General features: G+C 42.1%; 1 protein-coding gene across 1 annotated transcript in view; it reads right to left on the bottom strand.

Moving 5' to 3' along the window:
* Window positions 1–18696, bottom strand: part of kcnh8 (potassium voltage-gated channel, subfamily H (eag-related), member 8) — a 62969-nt gene that overhangs the window by 27347 nt on the left and 16926 nt on the right. Inside the window, exons 2-6 of the mRNA XM_006787625.3 lie at window positions 18431–18664; window positions 14261–14392; window positions 11364–11491; window positions 9866–10103; window positions 9608–9765 (exon numbers count right to left, since the gene is read on the bottom strand). Of these exons, the coding sequence (XP_006787688.2) occupies window positions 9608–9765; window positions 9866–10103; window positions 11364–11491; window positions 14261–14392; window positions 18431–18664 (890 nt within the window). The remainder of the gene's footprint in view (window positions 1–9607; window positions 9766–9865; window positions 10104–11363; window positions 11492–14260; window positions 14393–18430; window positions 18665–18696) is intronic.

An 18696-nucleotide genomic window follows, 5' to 3' on the forward strand; every position in this document is an offset into this window, starting at 1 on the left:
CTTTCTCACTTGAGGTGGAGGTGTCTCACCACTTTCCAACTGAGTAATTATTTCACTGATGCTTGCGTCTGCTTGCTGTTTCTCTGAGATTTCAGCAAATGAGAAAGAGGGGATAACTGGCAACCCATGACTGTCATTCCCTTGGAAGCAAGTTGGCAGGGCTTCAGGACTGAGTGCTATGGACTCAACCAAAGCAACTGAGTGATCAGAGCACTCAGAACCTTCACCAGCAAAATAGATGTTATGCCGCTCACAGATAGCTTTGATCACCTCTGGCTGAATGACCTCTGAGGTTTCCGTTTCTGAGAGGTGGTTGGCAGTGAACTTACAGATCTTCTCCTTCTCCTTCACTGAGATATGATCATCTATGAGTCCACCATGTGTCCTTCGTGATAATGCATCTGCGTCCACATTCTGTTTTCCAGCCCTATACTGCAGCTTGAATGAGTAAGTGGAGAGCGCAGACAGCCATCTATAACTAGTCGCATCAAGCTTGGCAGAGGTTAGAATGTATGTAAGGGTGTTGCTATCGGTGACCAGAGTGAAACTAGCCCCATAAAGGTAGTCACTAAACTTTTCTGTGACAGCCCACTTAAGGGCTAGGAACTCCAACTTATGTGCTGGATACTTAGCTTCACTTCTAGACAACCCTCTGCTTGCAAATGCTATAGCATTAAGCTCACCATCTTGCTCTTGGTATAAGGCTGCACCTAACCCAGTCGTACTCGCATCTGTTTGGAGCAGGTAGGGAAGTTTAGGATTAGCAAAACCCAAAACAGGTGCTGAAGTGAGTCTCTCGATTATGGTGTCAAAAGCCTGTTGACAAGAAGCAGTCCAGCGCTCACCAAATGGTTCTTTAGGATTGCGGTACTTGACATTGGCCTTTCTTTCCTTGTTCTTGCAGGTTGGAGGATATCCGGCTGTTAGCTCATTCAGCGGCTTCACAATTCTGGAGAAATCCTGAATAAACCTGCGATAGTAACCGCTGAACCCAAGGAAAGACCTCAGTTCTTTTAGGTTAGATGGCTTTGGCCAGGTTTTCAGGGCACTAGTTTTCTCTGGATCAGTCTCAACTCCATTCTGGGAAACAATATGGCCTAGATATCGGACAGAAGACTGAAAGAACTTACACTTCTCTGGTGAAAGTTTGAGACCATATTCCTTCAGGCGATTCAGAACATGCAGAAGGTGCTTCTCGTGCTCTTCAACTGTGTCTGAAAAAATGATAAGGTCATCAATAAAAACTAACACCTCTTTCAGGTTCAGATCACCCATGCAACGCTCCATGCAGCGCTGGAAGGTGCTGGGGGCATTTGTGACTCCTTGCGGCATTCTATTAAATTCATAAAATCCCAAGGGACACACGAACGCCGTCTTCTCGTTATCGGCCTCCTCCATTTCAATTTGGTAGTAGCCGGATTTCAAGTCTAAAACCGAAAACCACTTTGAGCCTGTGAGAGCTGAAAAAGCCTCTTCAAGATTGGGAAGGGCATAGGCGTCCTTGATTGCCTGTGAGTTCAATTTGCGGTAATCGATGCAGAGACAGATGGAGTCATCACGCTTCCGGACCACCACAATAGGGGACGTAAAAGGAGACTCCGATTCGCGAATCACGCCTGCATCCAACAGCTCCCTTAAATGTTTTCTCACGGCATCAACATCCTGTGGGTGTATTGGCCGGGCTCTCTGCTTAAAAGGTGTCTGATCGTGAAGTCTGATGTGATGCTTGACCTGACCTACATGACCAAAGTCGAGGTCATGGTGAGCAAACACTTCTGGCATCGACTTCAATGTTTGTGTTACTCTTTCCTTCCAGTCAGCTGACAAAGGAGAATCTCCAAAGTCAAACTGTAAATCTGGACTAGAATTGTTCTTGTCTTTGACAGAGTCAGGTACATTTGTGTCAGACTTATGTGCTACTATTTGTTGAACAGCACTGAGTTCAGCGATCACTGTTTTTGGTGTGATCGTTACATCATGGGCGGTTTCATTTTTGACTATCACTGCCAATGTGCTCGCCCTTTTCTTAGGCAATGTGACTAAACAATTCGCTACCAGTAGGCCACCAGGCATAGAGGGTGTTGTTGGTTGCTCTACCAAGGCCCACTTTTCATTAAAGGAGCTCCCAACAAGGGCTACCCCTTCTAAAGCAACAGTTCGTCCAGCAGGAATCGTCTCAGATTTCCCCCCAGACAGTTTTACTTGGCCCAGCTTGCCATTTGGTTGCTGTCTGTGCAGCTCCAAGGCTTTGAGGACTGCTCGGTAGCCATACTGGACAGGTAGGCCAAATTCATTCATGTGAGTAGCAACACTTGAGTACAACACATCTAGTGTATTGGTGCCAATGAGAATTTGCTCTTGGGCATTTTCTCTCATGTTTGGAACCACAAGGGCCAAAGTAGGAATCTCAATCTCCTCTCCTACAAACTCTTTGGGAAAAGTGATATCTATTTCCACATAGCCAAAATATGGAACTTGCTGTCCATTAGCTCCTTCAACCTCCAACAAATCATCTAATGATTTAATTTCTTGGTCCTTCAGGTTGCTTTCATAGAAGGACAATGGGATCGTTGTAACTTGAGATCCAGAGTCTAAAAGACAGTTTACTCTTTTCTCTGCAACACACACTTCAGCAGTGCATTTGCTTCCAACTAACCTCTGTGGCAGCCCACATGGCTGACCTTTTGGCTGTCTTTTGCCTTTTTGCTTGGAGGTAGAGGGACTAGTGTTAGACTGAACTCCTGTCTGTCCCACAACAGGAGTTGCTGTCAGTTTAAATGGTGTGGGTCCACAGAGCCATTCTGTGTCTCCCACTCCTGCCGTTTTCTTTGAAATTGCTTCCTTTTTGCTGCTACTAGCACAGGGTTGGCCTCATTACTGCATCTCAAGGCTACATGGCCATCCTCTCCACACCGAAAGCAGTACCACGGGCGTGGCCTGGGAGGTGGCTGGTGCTCTGGAACAGGCACTGCCAAGGGCTGCTCAGGAGCAGGATTGGTCTGCACAGTTGTCGTTGCATTTGAGTTTGCTTTCTTACCCCTGTTTTTCCTGTGGGGGGTTAACTGAGCCATTTGAGCCTGTAACTCAATAACTTGTTTCTTCAGGAGATTGGTTTCTGCTACAGCCTTAGACTCAGAGCAAACACAGGCAGTTTGCAGTTGGGACCAAACATGCTGTTTGGGTGGGGCTGGCTGTTGTCTGGAAGTACCAAGGTGCTTTTTCATACGTACTGCCTTGTTAGCATGCTTGTCTTCCTCAGTACGCAACAGGAGCAATAATTCAGCAAAACAAGGAGGGTTTTTAATTTTTTGTTCAAGCTGGAGCTCTGCTATTAAGGAGTCATCCGAGCAGCCTCTACAAAACTGCTTCAACAACTGCCTATCAAACTCATCAGCAGAGGCCCCTCCTCTCCTTGTAGCGGTGTTAAGCACAACTTGGAGTCTGTGAAGGTAGTTTGATGGTTTCTCACCAGCATTCTGCAGAGTACCCATAAACTTAGCAAACAGCTCATCTCCATCCTCCACAGCACCGTAAGCTGAGTCAAGAAGCTGCAAATATGCAGAAGGTAAAGCTTGTGAATCAAGATGCCTAATGAAATCTGAAGCAGGGGGCAACAAGCTGTCAACAATCTTCCTGGAGCGGCTTAAATCAGACAATGCTGGGTCTGTTAAAAGAAGTTCCACACTAGAGTGCCAGGTCTCATAATCAGTTTCATTATTTGGCCGCGGCAATCGGCCTGAAAAGACTCGAAGGCGTGAGGCAGCATAATGGTGTGGCGATGCCTCCTCATTTCGCACAATATGCTCCACAACAACCTTTTGTATCTCAGGGGGGTTGAGATGACTGGGGCTTAGATTTGGGCATGAACTCACCGTCACTGGTGGTATTCTCGGATGTTGCTCTTTGGTCAGGTTTTGTATCTCTGGAGCTGAGCGTAGTGCAGCACCCTGAATAGTGGCATCAGGAGCAATTCTAGATTGCATTGTACCTTGCGGTAATGATGCCGAGCTGAAATTAGGTGCCTGACTTCCATCATGATGACTCCTGTCCACAGGTGCATTTTCTACTGTGGCTGCAACTGTAGAGCTCAACTTAGTTAGTTCATCTTGCAAAAGAAGCTGAAATGACTTCCCTGTTAACTTAGCAATGTTTTGCAACTCAGACATGTAATTCTCAGTAGCACTATGGCTAACCACAGGGGTATAGACACTAGCAAGCGCACACACGTGGAAAGTCACATCAGGCCATGTGGGGCTTTTGTATTTAAATGGCAACAAAGGAGCAAGCGTTTGCAGCGCAGTACCAAAAGTGAACTCAACAATTGCATTGTTATGGAACTCTGAGTTGGGTTCATCTATATGCAGGACACGGTTAATAGAACCATGAGTCTCTAGATAGCTCTGTACTTCATTGTCCACCTCAGTCCAGGTTAACCCTTCAACCATGACAGAGTTAGGGATTTTTACCAGCTCACGTGTCACTACTTCCATGTCAACAATTTGGCAAATTACTGTTATAATAACTGAAGATAAGAATTTTTTGCCCAAAAAGGAGAAAAAAATGAAAACAAAGCGTCAATAGTCTGCCACCTGCTCCTGGCTGGCTCGCCAATTTTCTGTAACACCCCTTTCAACACTTGGGATACAGATTTAAATGGTTACCTGTGTGTTGGGCCAATAGCTGAGGTTCGACTACTGGAGCAGAGTGGATGACTAATGAAACGCTCTGAGAACTTGGTTTGATCAATTTGTATTCACAATTAAAGAATCTCACATACGTACAATGAAAACAATAACAGTACATGAAAGGAAAAATTGGGCCCAAGTCACGGAAAATAATAAACAAAACACACACACCCCCGGGGGATTTGACTCAGTCTCTCTCTCGTGTCAGCCGACACCCTTAAGTGTGAGTCCAGTAATGAGGATTCTCCTTGCAGGATGTGCAAAGGAGGAATGAAGTGCAAATCTGTCCTACCACTTAAGTAGAGTTTGTACAGTTCACGGTTCGTCCAAAGAATTTAGTTCTCTTCTTAAAACAATCATCTCAAGGATCCTGGAGGGGTGGCTCGCCATCTTTGGACTGGATCATCACTGAACTGTACTCCCAAGTAAAAAAACCTGACCAAAGTAACCAATAAAATGGGCTCTCCTGGAGCTTCAAAATGGCGATGGTGCAGCGTTGTAGCACAACTACAAAGAAACATAACCCCATTTTCTTTAAACTGTATTCACCTCACAATGAACACAATTAAGGATTGATATAGGAACATATCAACATCTACAGAATACATATAACTTACAATCTTTACATGCATCGTCATAAGAAGCTAACAAACTCTAACATACAGTTTAATCCTTACAATCACACATGTACAGCCACATGGCTAATAGCAATAGCCGCGATAGCCGCTAGCATGTCATCGTTAGTGGCTTAAACTCACAATATTCTTGTTCACAACAAATTAACTCACCCAGAAGAATCCGAGCAGTAACAAACTCCTTTCTGGTTAACAACAATTTCCAGATAGTTTATTTCCACCGTACAATCCAACTGAATAAAAGCAACCACGCTTTCCACTAGGAAAAAACGGACTTTTCTTCCTCTCCCTCTTTCCTGATATCGTAGCTGCTACGCAGTGAACAGTAGGAGGCGGTACTTCCCCCTGTATACTTCAAGGACCATCAAGACATTATAGACATATTCTATTTTATTAATTCTCAACAAAATAATTTAACTTAATAAAACTTAACAGTGAACTCAAAATACTAACATCACTCATAACACACTAAAACCCTTAGTAACTCTCCAGGGTTACAGATGGATGCCCAACATCTGTGTCCACAGCACATGCATTATTTAACATATGTAATAAAGAGTGTCTTTTCTTTGGGACAATTTTTTTCTCTGGCCCCTGGGTTACATTTGATGTGCAGACTCAGATATTTTCTCAGGCTCTGTGCTGATTATCAGCAGGGCACCATATAACTATTTTATGTAGTAATAACTAGAATATATCAAGGGTTGTTTGTGTGTACATGGGTGCATGTGATGGGACAAGGAGGTAAAGGAGGGAATTACAGTGCTTGAACAAAGCTAAGAGGAGGAGATATGTGGACTGACCTTATCAGAGCTTCTCCTGCACATGTCTCCAGTTTTATGGTAGTTTGTGAGAAATAGAGAGCTGGTGCAGCATGAGGCTTAATGAAGCCTCCTACTGAGCCCAGGGGAGAAGCACCATCTCCCCTCCACCATCTATCACCACCCCACATCCCACCTATGGAGCGAGCAGGCTGCGCCACGTCCTGTTCTCTCCAGCGCCATGAGTGGTAAACAATATAATGTAGCCAGCAATGCAAATGTGCACCACCTGCTACTTTTTCCTTTAACTTTTCCTCCTGTCACTTCCATCTCACCCCTGCCATTCACATTTTCATTTCCTCTGCTTATCAGGTGTGAAATATATATGCTTTGCGGCCTGATTGCTTACTTCTGCTTTTTGTGCGCGTGAGACCATAAGGTTGCAGAAATGCTCATTATTTCTCCCCCTGAAGCCACGCCTTTAGCCCTGCACACCTATCACAACAGCATGGCCAGTCATGTTTATTTATTTATTTATTTTATTAATGCCACGGTATCGGGCCAATAAGCATGAATAACATTGTTCTCTAATGCCAACAGGGCATTCAGCCATGCAGACCCAGGAGACCTACTCACAGCAGCTAAATCAAGCGGAGGTTTCTGTTTACATCAACTATGTACTGCTGAAAAAAATGTTCATATCAGTAAAAAAACAGATTATCTCAGCACACTTTTCATTTAAGACGGAAGTAAGAAGTGAATGAAATGTACATTGGTGGTAAACATTTTCAAGTGAAGAAATGCTATTCAAATTTCCGCTTAGGACAAGTTTTTGGACCTCCTGTGTTCTTTTCTTGAAAAAATATTTCAGTCAAGCAGATAAAACCAAAATTTACACATTTACAACAGCTCATGCTGGACAAAGTGCTTTGTAAACTAAAAGGCAACTAAATAAGTAAAATGGGGCTGTTAAAACAAAAAATGTTTGGGCCAACGTGCCAAAAGCCAGTGGATAAAAATGTGTTTTTGGTAAAGATTTAAAATGTTCGAGTGTTTGTGCAGATCTAATATTTAGAGGCAGACTATTCCAGAGTCTGGGACCTGTCACAGAGAAGGCTCTGAAAGAGTAACGTTTTAAATTGGATCCTGTAAGGAACAGGAAGCCAGTGTAGAGAGGCCAACTCTGGGGTTATATGCTCCTTCTGTTTTGTACTAGTCAGCAGATGAACAGCTGCATTTTGGACCAACTGGAGATGATAAATAGAGGTCTGGTCCAAAGTACAGAGAAAAAGGGAAGAGTATTGAAAACACCCAATAAAAAGGAATATATCCAAGGAAAAGGACGAATCGGTGAGTATTGGTAACCTGCCTGGAGCTTGCTTGTAGAAATGTTCATATAAACAGTGTTTTTTTTATATTATTTAATTACATATTTCTTCTGTTCCTTTATTCCCTCACAGTAAGAGTACAGCATTGTGCTAAAGTCTTGAGCCACCCCTCATATCTTTTTAATTTTGTAGGAAAATGCAAAATAGGTGCAGTGCAGTGAAACATAATCAATAATATAATCTATATATACCAAAAATCAGTCATGCTGAAAAATTAAGCTGCTCCCAATGAAACTCTGTGTAGAGGATCAAAATGTGATGGTACCCTTCTGTGTTCATAATTTCATCAGTGTTGATAAGCTCTCCAACACTGATGATTGAAATGCAGCCCAAACCCATGACAGAGCCTCCACCATGTTTTACAGATGGCTGTAGACACTCGCTGTTATACATCTCTCCTGACCTCATCTGTACATATTGACTTTTTGAACCAAAAATGTCAAAATTGGATTCATCACTCGTGGCCAGTTCTTAATTTAATTTTGAATACCTTACCTGTTTCCCTTCATTAAAAATGGCTTCCTGACAGCCACCCTTTCACTGACACAATTTCTCATGAAGCTTCAGTGAACAGTAGCTGGATCAGCTGAAGAACCAGATGCATCTCTTAGGTTCTGTGTCAGGTCTTTGCTGGAATTTTTTCCTGTTCCTTAAGAAAACGACTTTCAAATACTGTTTATCATTATTTTTATTTTTGTTTTTTGATCAGTCTTCTTTAATGACTTACTCCAGACAATATCGAGATACGCTTCCAGTTTTAAGCTCATATTTCTTTGGGAATCACTTTGTTGGTGCAAAAATACTATATTATGTCTGCCAACTCTGTTATGTTTTGCATTTTTTGTGCATTCAGCTATAAAATTTGGGTAAAATTATGTGTTTTTGTGACAATCTGCGGGTAACAAAATGATGCACAGAAACCTTTTCACATATACACTTTCAGCGATAGCCAGTGTATAGACACCCAATATATACATACAAATTACAGCACCCAGAATCATAGACTTGCTTTTGCTTTATTCTATACTTTTCCCTCTGTCCCCTTCTGTTTCCTAAACTTCTGAAATATGTACAAATATTATCTGCATTTTATAATACACAGCGCAATGATTATGGAAAATGAGAGCATTATAGAAAGTGCAAGTGACACAAAACAACAGAAAAGTCACAAGATAGAGTGCGAAACACACTAAAAACAGAAATGACTGAGACATATGACAAAAACAAAAGGGAAACAAAAGAGAGGAACACCGCGGAGGCCCCATGGCTCATTTCAGTGAAAGATGGCTTGTGTTCTCAAAAGGGACATCAGCATGAATGCTCCCGTCCTTAGACGAGACTTCACGCAGAACGTTCCTCAATTACTAGCCATTCCTGCTGATCCCAGCGGGGAAATGGAGGAACTCATGGCCTGGTACCCCTACACACAAATCCTGGCCTACTGAGCATGTGGTATTTCCATTAATAGAGTCTTGTATCAAACCGGTACCACTGCCTGCAGCAGCCTTTTACTACTCGCATCCTTTCCCTCCCTCCTTACCTTGAAAGTAAACATTTTTTTTCATTTTCAAACAGCGGCCTAATTCTTCTATTAACCATCTCCTTTCATAACACAGATCTGTACACTTTCTTCCTGCTCTTTAATACCTGTTCTGTTCTGAGCATTTATTCAAACATGCACCTATTTGAGACTGGATGCTTGTGTGCATCCATCCAGTACTCCGTATTGAGCTTTTGATCCACTCTACAGCAGCTGAGTGAGCAAACAGTGATATACAGCACAGTCAAAGCATCCCATTCTCTAAATTAAAGAACAGAGAACGAAAAGTTCTATAAGCAACCAATCAAAACCTCCCTACAGTGCAATGCTTCGACTCAGTGACATCATTCAACCGGGGACAAGACAACACAGTCTACCTAATTGCTCCAGATCTCTGTTTCTTCCTCCTCTCAATTGTTCTTTAGGGGGATATGTATTTTACTAAAGCAACAGAAAAAAAAAAGTTTTAATGATGCAGATCTGATAGTTTTGTCAGTGCTTGCTCAGTGCATGTAATTAATATCCCAAAGAGACACTGAAAGAGCTCTGGAAACCAAATTATGTTGCGGTGTTAGGCATCGAGCCAGTTGCTACTCACCACGCTGACTTTCGCGGCATAGAGCAGGTCAAAGGGCAACGCGGCCACCAAGTCGATGATAAACCACGTGGTCAGGTAGTGGATGCATATCTGTCGTGCGTCAAAGACCACCTGGCCTGACTTGCTGACATAAGTGGTACGAAAATTGAAAACGATGTCTGGCAGTTGAAGAAAAAAGACGCACACAGGCTTGGTGGTTATTATGAAGACTCAATTATTTACAAGTGACAATAAAACAGTTTTAAGACAGCAACCAACCTATGATGAACAATATCTCCACGGCAATGTCACTGACGGTTGTGCTGCGGGTCAGGTCGTCATCGTTACCGATGAAGCACACGTTATAGGGCACCGTCACAGCAACGTAGAACGTGGCGAGCAGAATCAGCCAGTCCCATCCTGCTTTGAATGTGCTGTAGTGTAGTAAGATGAATTTCGACTTCTTGGCATCTGCTACCTTATACTCGGGCAGAGCAGGTAGGTCGCCAAACACATTCTGGATGGGACAAGATAAGGGGGAAAAAGCCAGTTTATCCACCTATTTCCACCTACAGTCAAGCAAAAAATAAAGCATTGCTTCTTTTAATTATTCAGGTCATGAAGGTTTGACAGCATTTATTAACGCACAGCTCTCATAATGTTCCAGCTTTACATTTCAATCAGGTTGATGTACTGCTACATTGTAGCACTTTGATAATTTTCTTTTTCAGAAATTCTGTTCAACATCCTGTTGCATGTCCCAATTTGGGCCAAATGTTAGCTGTTTGACAGCTAATGCCCTCATTTATGACTCTGAAATATTTTGGTATACAGAGGGGTTCGTGGTCTCCAAAGTATCCAGCTCCTGTAGCTGAATTTCTTAGTCTTTACCCCCCATCACTGTGCTAAAGGTTGGTATGAGTTTGGCTTTCACCGAGTGTGGTGTTGCACATTATTGCCAAATATCTCTGCTTTGGTCTCATCTGTCCAAAGCACATTGTTTCTGCAGTGTTCAGTTTAGTGAGAAGAGGGTTTCTTCTGACAGCTCTTCCACACACGCTGTCATTGTTCTGTCTTATTCCTATTCTACTGTCTTTAACTTTAACATGTAGAGTTTGAGATGTAGCTCTTGGACTTTTTGCAATTACTCTGAGCATTGCACAGTCTGACCTCGGGGTGGATTTGATGGGACATCATGCTGGCAATTGTCTTGAATATTTTCCACTTGTGAATCTATTTCACTGTAGAATGATGGACTTCAGATGGTGTAGAAATGGCCTCATAGGCAGCAACAATTTCTCTAAGATCATTGCTGATGACTTATGTCACACACACACACCTGTAACACACACCTGAATTCTGCAGACCAACAAACTGCCAGAACCTCTTCTTTCATAGAGGTGCTCACACTTGCTAATATTCAGTTAATCAAGTACATTAGATTAGCAGCACCTGGCTGCTACTGACCCTCTTTTGTCCTACTTTTTTCTTCGTTTTTACCACACTGCTTTTGCATTTGACTTGATTTTTTGTTAAATAAATAATCACATTATTAATACAGGAATGAAATTACTCAAACTATTCATATTGTTGTAAATTCACTGTTTGTGAGAGATATTTTCTCCTAGCCCTTGAGTGTGTCCATTGTGCTTCACTAACAGCAGTTATCTTCTTAATTCCCAAATTGCACAATCTGTCCCCATCCACTTTTTAAATGAATCCTTCGTCACGGTGCATCCTGTCCCATTGTTTGAAGAGGCTGATGATATGATGATACCTTGTTGAGTTTAATCTTGCTCTTTTCTCTGCTGTGTAGGTGCCCAGAGATGTGGTAAAGTACGGTACTGCTCCGCAGACGAGCTGAGCTGAAAGGAGAGCCTGTTCTCACCCTGCCGCGCCGTCGCTCTGGAAATGCACACAGGGAAAAATTAGTACACACCGATCTACAACACTTTACCCCCCAAGGTTAGCTGATGACTGAACCAGCCATTATACTTGATGAAATACATAATATTCTGTCTTGAATAGGAAAACATGAATATGCAGCAGTGGGAATAATTCATTTCTAAGCAAACTGTGTTATTTGATCAGAAATGCAAAGATAGTGAATGATATTTACAGTCATTTGGCCTTTGCTTGGTCAAAAAACATTTGTTATGCTTTCATCCGCTGTACTGGACAAACACGCTGACTGATAATGTCTTATTGTGTAAGTACCGTCTCGAAAAAAACAGTGCAATTTTCAGCTTTGATAAGTCGCCACTGGGGCAAAGAGGCAGTTCAGTAAGGTATATTTTCTGTGGTAAATTGCTACTGGTGTGGGACTGTGTGTAGCAGATAAAGTAGATAGTGCAGGATAGTGCAGGATTGATGTGTTCAGACTGAGGAGTTGGGTAATGGGAGAAGGCACTTTATTGCTGCTGGGTTCTGGGCCTCATTCTCACCGCTGCGCACCCACAGGAAAGGACTAAGGCTAGATTGGCTTGAAAGGGGATAACAACGATAACAAAGCTGCAGAATAGAAGTGATAACTGCTTCTGAGTGTCCTTTGGAAAGTATATGAGTTCTCTGGTGTGTGTTGTGGGTGTGTGCGCGTTTGGACCACAGACAAGGCGAAAAGACAGGGCTCATCCATAACACGGTGCAGCCTTGGGGGACGCGACACGGCAGGAGCACAGAAGCAGAGACATGCTTATTTTTAGATCTAATGAATTTCCCTCCACTTTTAAAGCCATTCTTGTGTGGGTAGAGGGGGCACACAGGTAGGGAGGGGTGGATGTTGTGCATAAGTAGGGGAAGCCGTGGACAGATTGTAAAATCAGATGGAATAGATGAAAAACTCATGGAGGGATGCAGTTGTGAAAAACATACTGAAGGAAGCAAAAAGTCAAGTAGAGGTGAGAAGCTGTTTTGCCAAAGGTGAAAATGTTTGTCATAAAAGAAGAGAACAAACAAAGGAATGACAGGAGATTGAAAAGATACGCAAGAGATTCGTCTTAAGAGCTTGAAAGTTTTTGAAGACTCTTCACCTCTCATTCAAGATGCTTCTTCAGCTCTAAAAGCAAAAGGTGGAGAGTCCCACTTTTAAAGCCTGGTGAGTTGTCGCTCGGGAAGTGGTTGTTGACCAATATTAATCATGAAATAAGGTGTGAAAAAAGGTGGGGGTCATTACCACTGGGGGTTTTGGGTGAAACCACTGTCAGACCTTGCCCCATCCTATCATCTAACCTAATGAGGTTACTTGACACATGATTTGTGTGGGGGGTAAGGTGCTTGTGAACGGAAGAAAGAAGAGTGACCTTTACCCTTTAGGTGCAGTTGTACAGTGTTGTCCTGTCGAGCTTGCTCTTCTATGTTGTGTCATGTCTTTATGTAGTGGCTGTTTGGGTTTTTGGTTAAAGCATAAAGTAGAGGTCATCACTAAACGGAAGATCGGTGGTTCGATCCAGTCTGCATGCCAAATATCCTTTGGTAAAAATACTAGATGGCCTAAGTTGATCTCCAAATCATCCATGGGAGTGTGAATGGGTGTGACTGTTGGAGAGCAATTAACCATTGAAAAAAGTGCTTATATGAATGGGTGAATAAGACAATTTTTATAAAGCACTTTGAGTGCTCAGGTCTAGTAGAAAAGCACTATGTAAGAACCAGTCCATTTACCATTTACCTTAGTTCACAGGAAGACACACATGATTAATAGTGGGTCTCAAACCCATTATACTGTGCTGTTTGTCTGTGTCAGAGGCATGCAGCATCAGCCTCTTTCCTTTTCTATGAAAAGCATTTCATTATATGGGCAAAAATAACTTTCTGCTTCCAGTTCCGCCTTATTTACAGAGTAATTAGGCAAATCCAGAAGAGGAAGGTCTGAGATGAGAAACGTGAGTTTGCTTACTTCACAAGCACATACATTCACACACATTGACTCTGGCTTTAGCTTAGCTTCTTTTTGTATTGATGAAAATTACAAAAGCTGGAAACATTGATTGAAGTTCATTTTTAAATTCCCTATCAGACAGAACATGCTAATCCTGACCAAAGCACCTGAACAAAGACTGGTTTTAGATTAAAAAAATAAAAACAAAAACCTATCTATTGTCTTGAAACGCAAGTAAAGGCTTTATACATAATTTATTTAAAGACAGCGATTGATACAGTGGTTAGCACTGTTCCCTCACAGCAAGGTCCACTGGACATCTGGGACCTTTTTAGGGTTCGTATGTTCTTCCTCATGCTTGTGTGCGTTCTCTGTGGTAAACTTGCAATTATAATTTGACCGCTGGGATAGGCTCCAGCTCCCTGACGCTGAATTGAATGGATGGATGGATGTTATATTAACTCTTGGTCTTTAGTTTGCACTACAACCTTTTGCCCCACAAACCTAACTTGTACAGTATGCAGTAAAGAAAGATGAATAACAGTATAAGGGGACCTTACTACTTTCCGTTGGAGAGATCAAACACACTCAGCTTCAACACATATTTTATGCAACAGCTTAAGGGGATTGTTTTTGTCTACATCAAGAAACACCAGTTTAACTATTGAATCCGATGGATAAGCTGTGGCTGCTTACATTATAAAAATCCACATGCAAAATGAAGATTAAATATTTGGGGATTCTGGTCACCTCTCTTTAGAGGACATAACTTCCTGTACATAAATGCACATACAGACCTTCCCTCTTGTCTTCTTGGATGGCTTTGACTTTAGTGTCGGTGACGTCCTTAAATGAAGCCAGAAAGAGCACCACGTCGCCTTTTTCGTTCTTAATTGGCACAATGTCCAGCAGGCACCAGAACAACACAGCTGAAAGGGGAAAACACACAAGATTTACAGTTTGTGCGTATAATGCAACGGTTCCAAAGATTTAGACTTATTAGTGAGCCTGTCTACAGCTGGATGCCCCTCGGGGGAAGCAGAGACTTTAAATAGATCAAGCCACTTTTCTCCAGGCACAGCAAGAGATGAACCCATTTCTGAGGTCCCATCTCCTGCTAAATAGATTCCTTGTCAAAGAGACTACAGGTCAGTATTGTGGGCAGTGTTTCTGATCAGAATGAGTGTGCTCATTGTGGTTATTGTGCACTTGTTAAACGATTGATTTTCCAAAGGAAAGTGTCATAGGAGACAGATTTGTGCATCCAGAAAATACAAGTAGACCACATTGTATCATTTTGTATGTACTGTAGATGAGCCAAAAAGTTAACAAAATACCTACTGTGGAATTATCTCCAGCCTGCCGTCTGCCTCAACTTTGTGGAACATTTCCTTTTAGTTCATTGTTTTGGTTCCACAGATCAAAACTTTGGGACTGTTTTTACAGCTCTCATTAAAAGCCACTGTACGCTGCCTGCCGAGCACCGAACAGCAAACAATTAGGAGCATGCTAGTGAGCACAGTGGAGCATTCAGTAGCTAAGGGACAGATGTTTTTCACAGAATTTTGATGAGACTACAGCAGATTGAGAAGAAGAGCAAATATTGGGCTTGGATGGACTGTAAATTTGAAATGAAAATAAATCGTGTTTCGTGTCCTCTGGATCTGCATATGTGCAGCTGTCTGCTTATGAGTTTACTCCATCAGCTTAAAAAGTGATCAAGCCAGGGCTGTATCTAAAAGCGAGTTTGTGTTCCTTAAGGACCGTCTGGAAGTCTTCTTTATGTTAATTATTTAATCACATCAAATTATACCTAATCCACATCAAGCTGGGGGATTGTGCATGGCTGGCAGTAAATAATAAGGACAATATTTGACAACATTCTTTTACATTTTTTTATAGCTAGGTAGGTAGGTGAACATTTTAGTTCTTTAAAAGGATTCATCTTTTTTTAGCACACAATGTCACTGTGACAGTAGAGATCTTTGCTCTACCTTTACCACTTTTCTGCTCAGTAATTAGAAATGAGTTGTTGATCAAGAGGGATTTCCCATGGAGTTCCCTCCCATCTCTCCCACTCACTAAATCCCCCTCGCCTCATGATAACTAAATCACGGTATTTTTCGTCTCCCCGTGTGTGCGTGCGAATATCTGTCTGCCTGCAAGACAAGGCAGCACTATCAAGTACACAGTGAGAGAAAGAGCCTTCTTGATTGCGATCATGCAGCGTTGGCTTTTCTCAGGCAGACAGACGGAGGACAAACTGAGTCAATCAGCCGCGTTTACTTTCGGGACGCCGCTGTGACAGACGAAAACGAGAGGGATGAGGCAACACAAAAAGGCTGAGGCAGGGGAGGAAGCAGCAAGATAAGGAACAGAGACGTAGAAAAAGCGGTGCCAAAAGAACAATGTGGAGATGGTAATAAGACCGGGACTGAAACAAATGGCATTGCCATGAGAGAAAGAGAGAGAGATAAAATGTAACAAAAGGGCTGAGTGAAAAGAAAAGGAGATGGTGGCAAAGACAACAAAGATGCGGGTAGAAAATCACATCTGTGATGCTAATAGCAAAGCTGTGTATACCCTGCATGACCTGCTGAATTTGCTTTAAAAGCAAATCAAAAATAAACACATGCAAACATGCTAAAAAATCTGACATGTGCACGAATCACCATCTCTGTTTTACTCGTTTTGAGAGAGCATGCAGCATGGCAAATCATCTTCACAGCTGCTGTCAAAACAGCGTAATCACAAACAGCTTTTGATCAGTTCACACAATGGTGTTTGCAGATTTCTCAGTTTCTAAGTCCTCTGCAATATCAGACAGATTTGTGTGTTTTGAACATCCTCTATTAGGCGTGCACTAAAGTGCAGTAAATATGTTGCATGTGCATGCAAACTTACATTATAAACAGCAGTGAAAAAAAAACAAAGCAGGTAGTAAGGCAGTCACACCTGAGTTCTACTTATTGTCAAATGCACGGGTGCAGGAACATCAATTACCCCATGACTAGATACTAATTGGACTTTTATATTAGCAACCCATCTACACGGGAAGCCTTTAGAATCTCCTCTGTGGTTGATGCAGCTGTCCAGGTTTTTAAGATTTTTGTGACTGGTGGAGCATCACTGATGAATATTTCACTCATATCCTAAGTGGAAGCTAGTGGAAGCAAGTAGAAAAAAAAGCTATTTTTGGTTAATTAAAATCTTTTTTCAAACCTCGTTTTAGTCTTTAGTTTACTTTTAACCAACTACAATAACCTTCTGGGCAGGACTCGAGATGTGACAGAACATGTAGGTAGAACAACATCAGTTAAAGGAGAAGTTGGACTTCTACTGCTGACTTTTACTCTTCTGGAGATGAAGAAATTTGTGCGGTAAAACCGCTATGGAAAATAATGATTTAGCATCCAGTAATTTGGTTACTTTATAATATTTTTCTTCTCACACCCAACCAGTGTTGGTGGAGTCTGGTTCTGCTCGCGGTTTCTTCCTCAAGTTTTTCCTTCCCACTGTCACCAAGTCCTTGCTCACAGAGGCTTACCATTTCTTTCTACTACTGTTGGGTCTTTATCTTTCAATATAAAGTGTCTTGAGAAGTTGTCATGAATTGGCACTATAAAAAAATGGAACTGAATTGAATTGAAAGTAATATGATGGTTCTCTCAGCTGTAACCTCATCTCCAGTATAGACTGGCTGAGCCCAGTGCTGTGTAAATTGATGGCAGCTTTAGAGACATTGAACCAACACTGTTTGTTTGAATCAATGTTTAGAAACAACAGCTCGTAAAGTGACAAGCTCATTTGATCAATTTAAAAACATTAACAGCTGCTGGAACTTGCGGTTCTAGCAGCTGTTGCAGGCTCCATCTCAGCGCCAACAGAAAATAATGTCGAGGCAGGTTCATTGCTCACCACTGATCTGTTTGAACAAAACAGAACAGAAATCTCCACGACCGAAAGTGAAAAATAAAGCAATCCAGTCAGATTATCAAGGAAGAGACTTTGCCCAGTTGCACAAGAACAGATTTCTTTTGTTTCCACAGACTTTATCAAATGTGTCATGTTGAAGGCTCAGTTGGAAACTCACAAATGAGCCCTAATGTGAAGTGAAAGAAAGACACCAAACTGATAAAACGAATAACTTTCCTCCTGGATTGTGACAGAGGAACTGCTGAGGTATTCACTACCAAATACAACATTTGGCTGGCTGTGGGGGGGAACATGTTTTTCTAATTATTTTGTAGATTCACAACTGGATCTGTTAAAAAAAAACAAAAAACCCAAACAATAAGAAATAACAAAAACTCTTAAATGCAGGGGAACATAGCACCATCTCAGCTTGTATCACAGCAAGTGTGTATCCGCTGGCGCCCTGACGATCTCATTATTTTGACTCCATTTTGTTCATTGGCCAGCTCGCTAATCAGCGAATCACACACCAAACCATACTGCACCACAGCTAGTTTCTGGTCTCAGTTTAATTGAAGGAGACGGGGTTAAGGAGTCACTAGCAGACAGCTATTAAAGTTTAATATGTCTCAGAATTAAATAATAACTGTAGGACATTCCCGACTGGTGGCTTTGTTTAATCACCATTTAATGAGAATGGCTCAATAAAAGAAGTAATACATCCATGCCTTCTGCCATTGCTTCATCTATCGACTGGCCCATCTACGCCAGTTTAAATTGACCTTCTTCAGAAATAGCCACACAACTGCCATCCATTCGTGGAAATCTGAAAGACAAAGTACCCCATGGTGCAGTCTCTAATAGCTTTCTGAGCCTGTCTACCATCTATGATTCCACAATCTAATTGGCAAATGGTAAATAAAGGCTCAGACTCTGCACTGCATTGTGAAGCAACTCGGCATGAGCTGAAAACAAATGATAAATGAAGGGAGCCAACAATAATTGAGCACGCAACTCAAATACTACAGCTAGGAAAGTGACATTTGACTGACCTGTCTTTTTGTAGAACATGATCTCATCCTTAAACTCTTTGCGCTCCTCCAAAGCCTCGTCGATGCTGAGGATGATGCTTTCGCTTGTCTCAGGACCATACAGGAACTTACAGGCGCAGCTCTTCTGCATGACCTCTGCCCGAGAGAAGCCTGTGAGCTCACAGAAGCCATCGGAGCAGTACACAATGGGAAACCCCTTCGACACCTGAGCATTGGCCAGGATGAAGTTGCTGTCTGCAAGAGAAAGAAAAGATTGCATTATTGTC

The sequence above is a fragment of the Neolamprologus brichardi genome, chromosome 22 (genome assembly GCF_056152115.1).
Source record: "Neolamprologus brichardi isolate AB-2024 chromosome 22, ASM5615211v1, whole genome shotgun sequence".
Lineage (NCBI taxonomy): Eukaryota > Metazoa > Chordata > Actinopteri > Cichliformes > Cichlidae > Neolamprologus > Neolamprologus brichardi.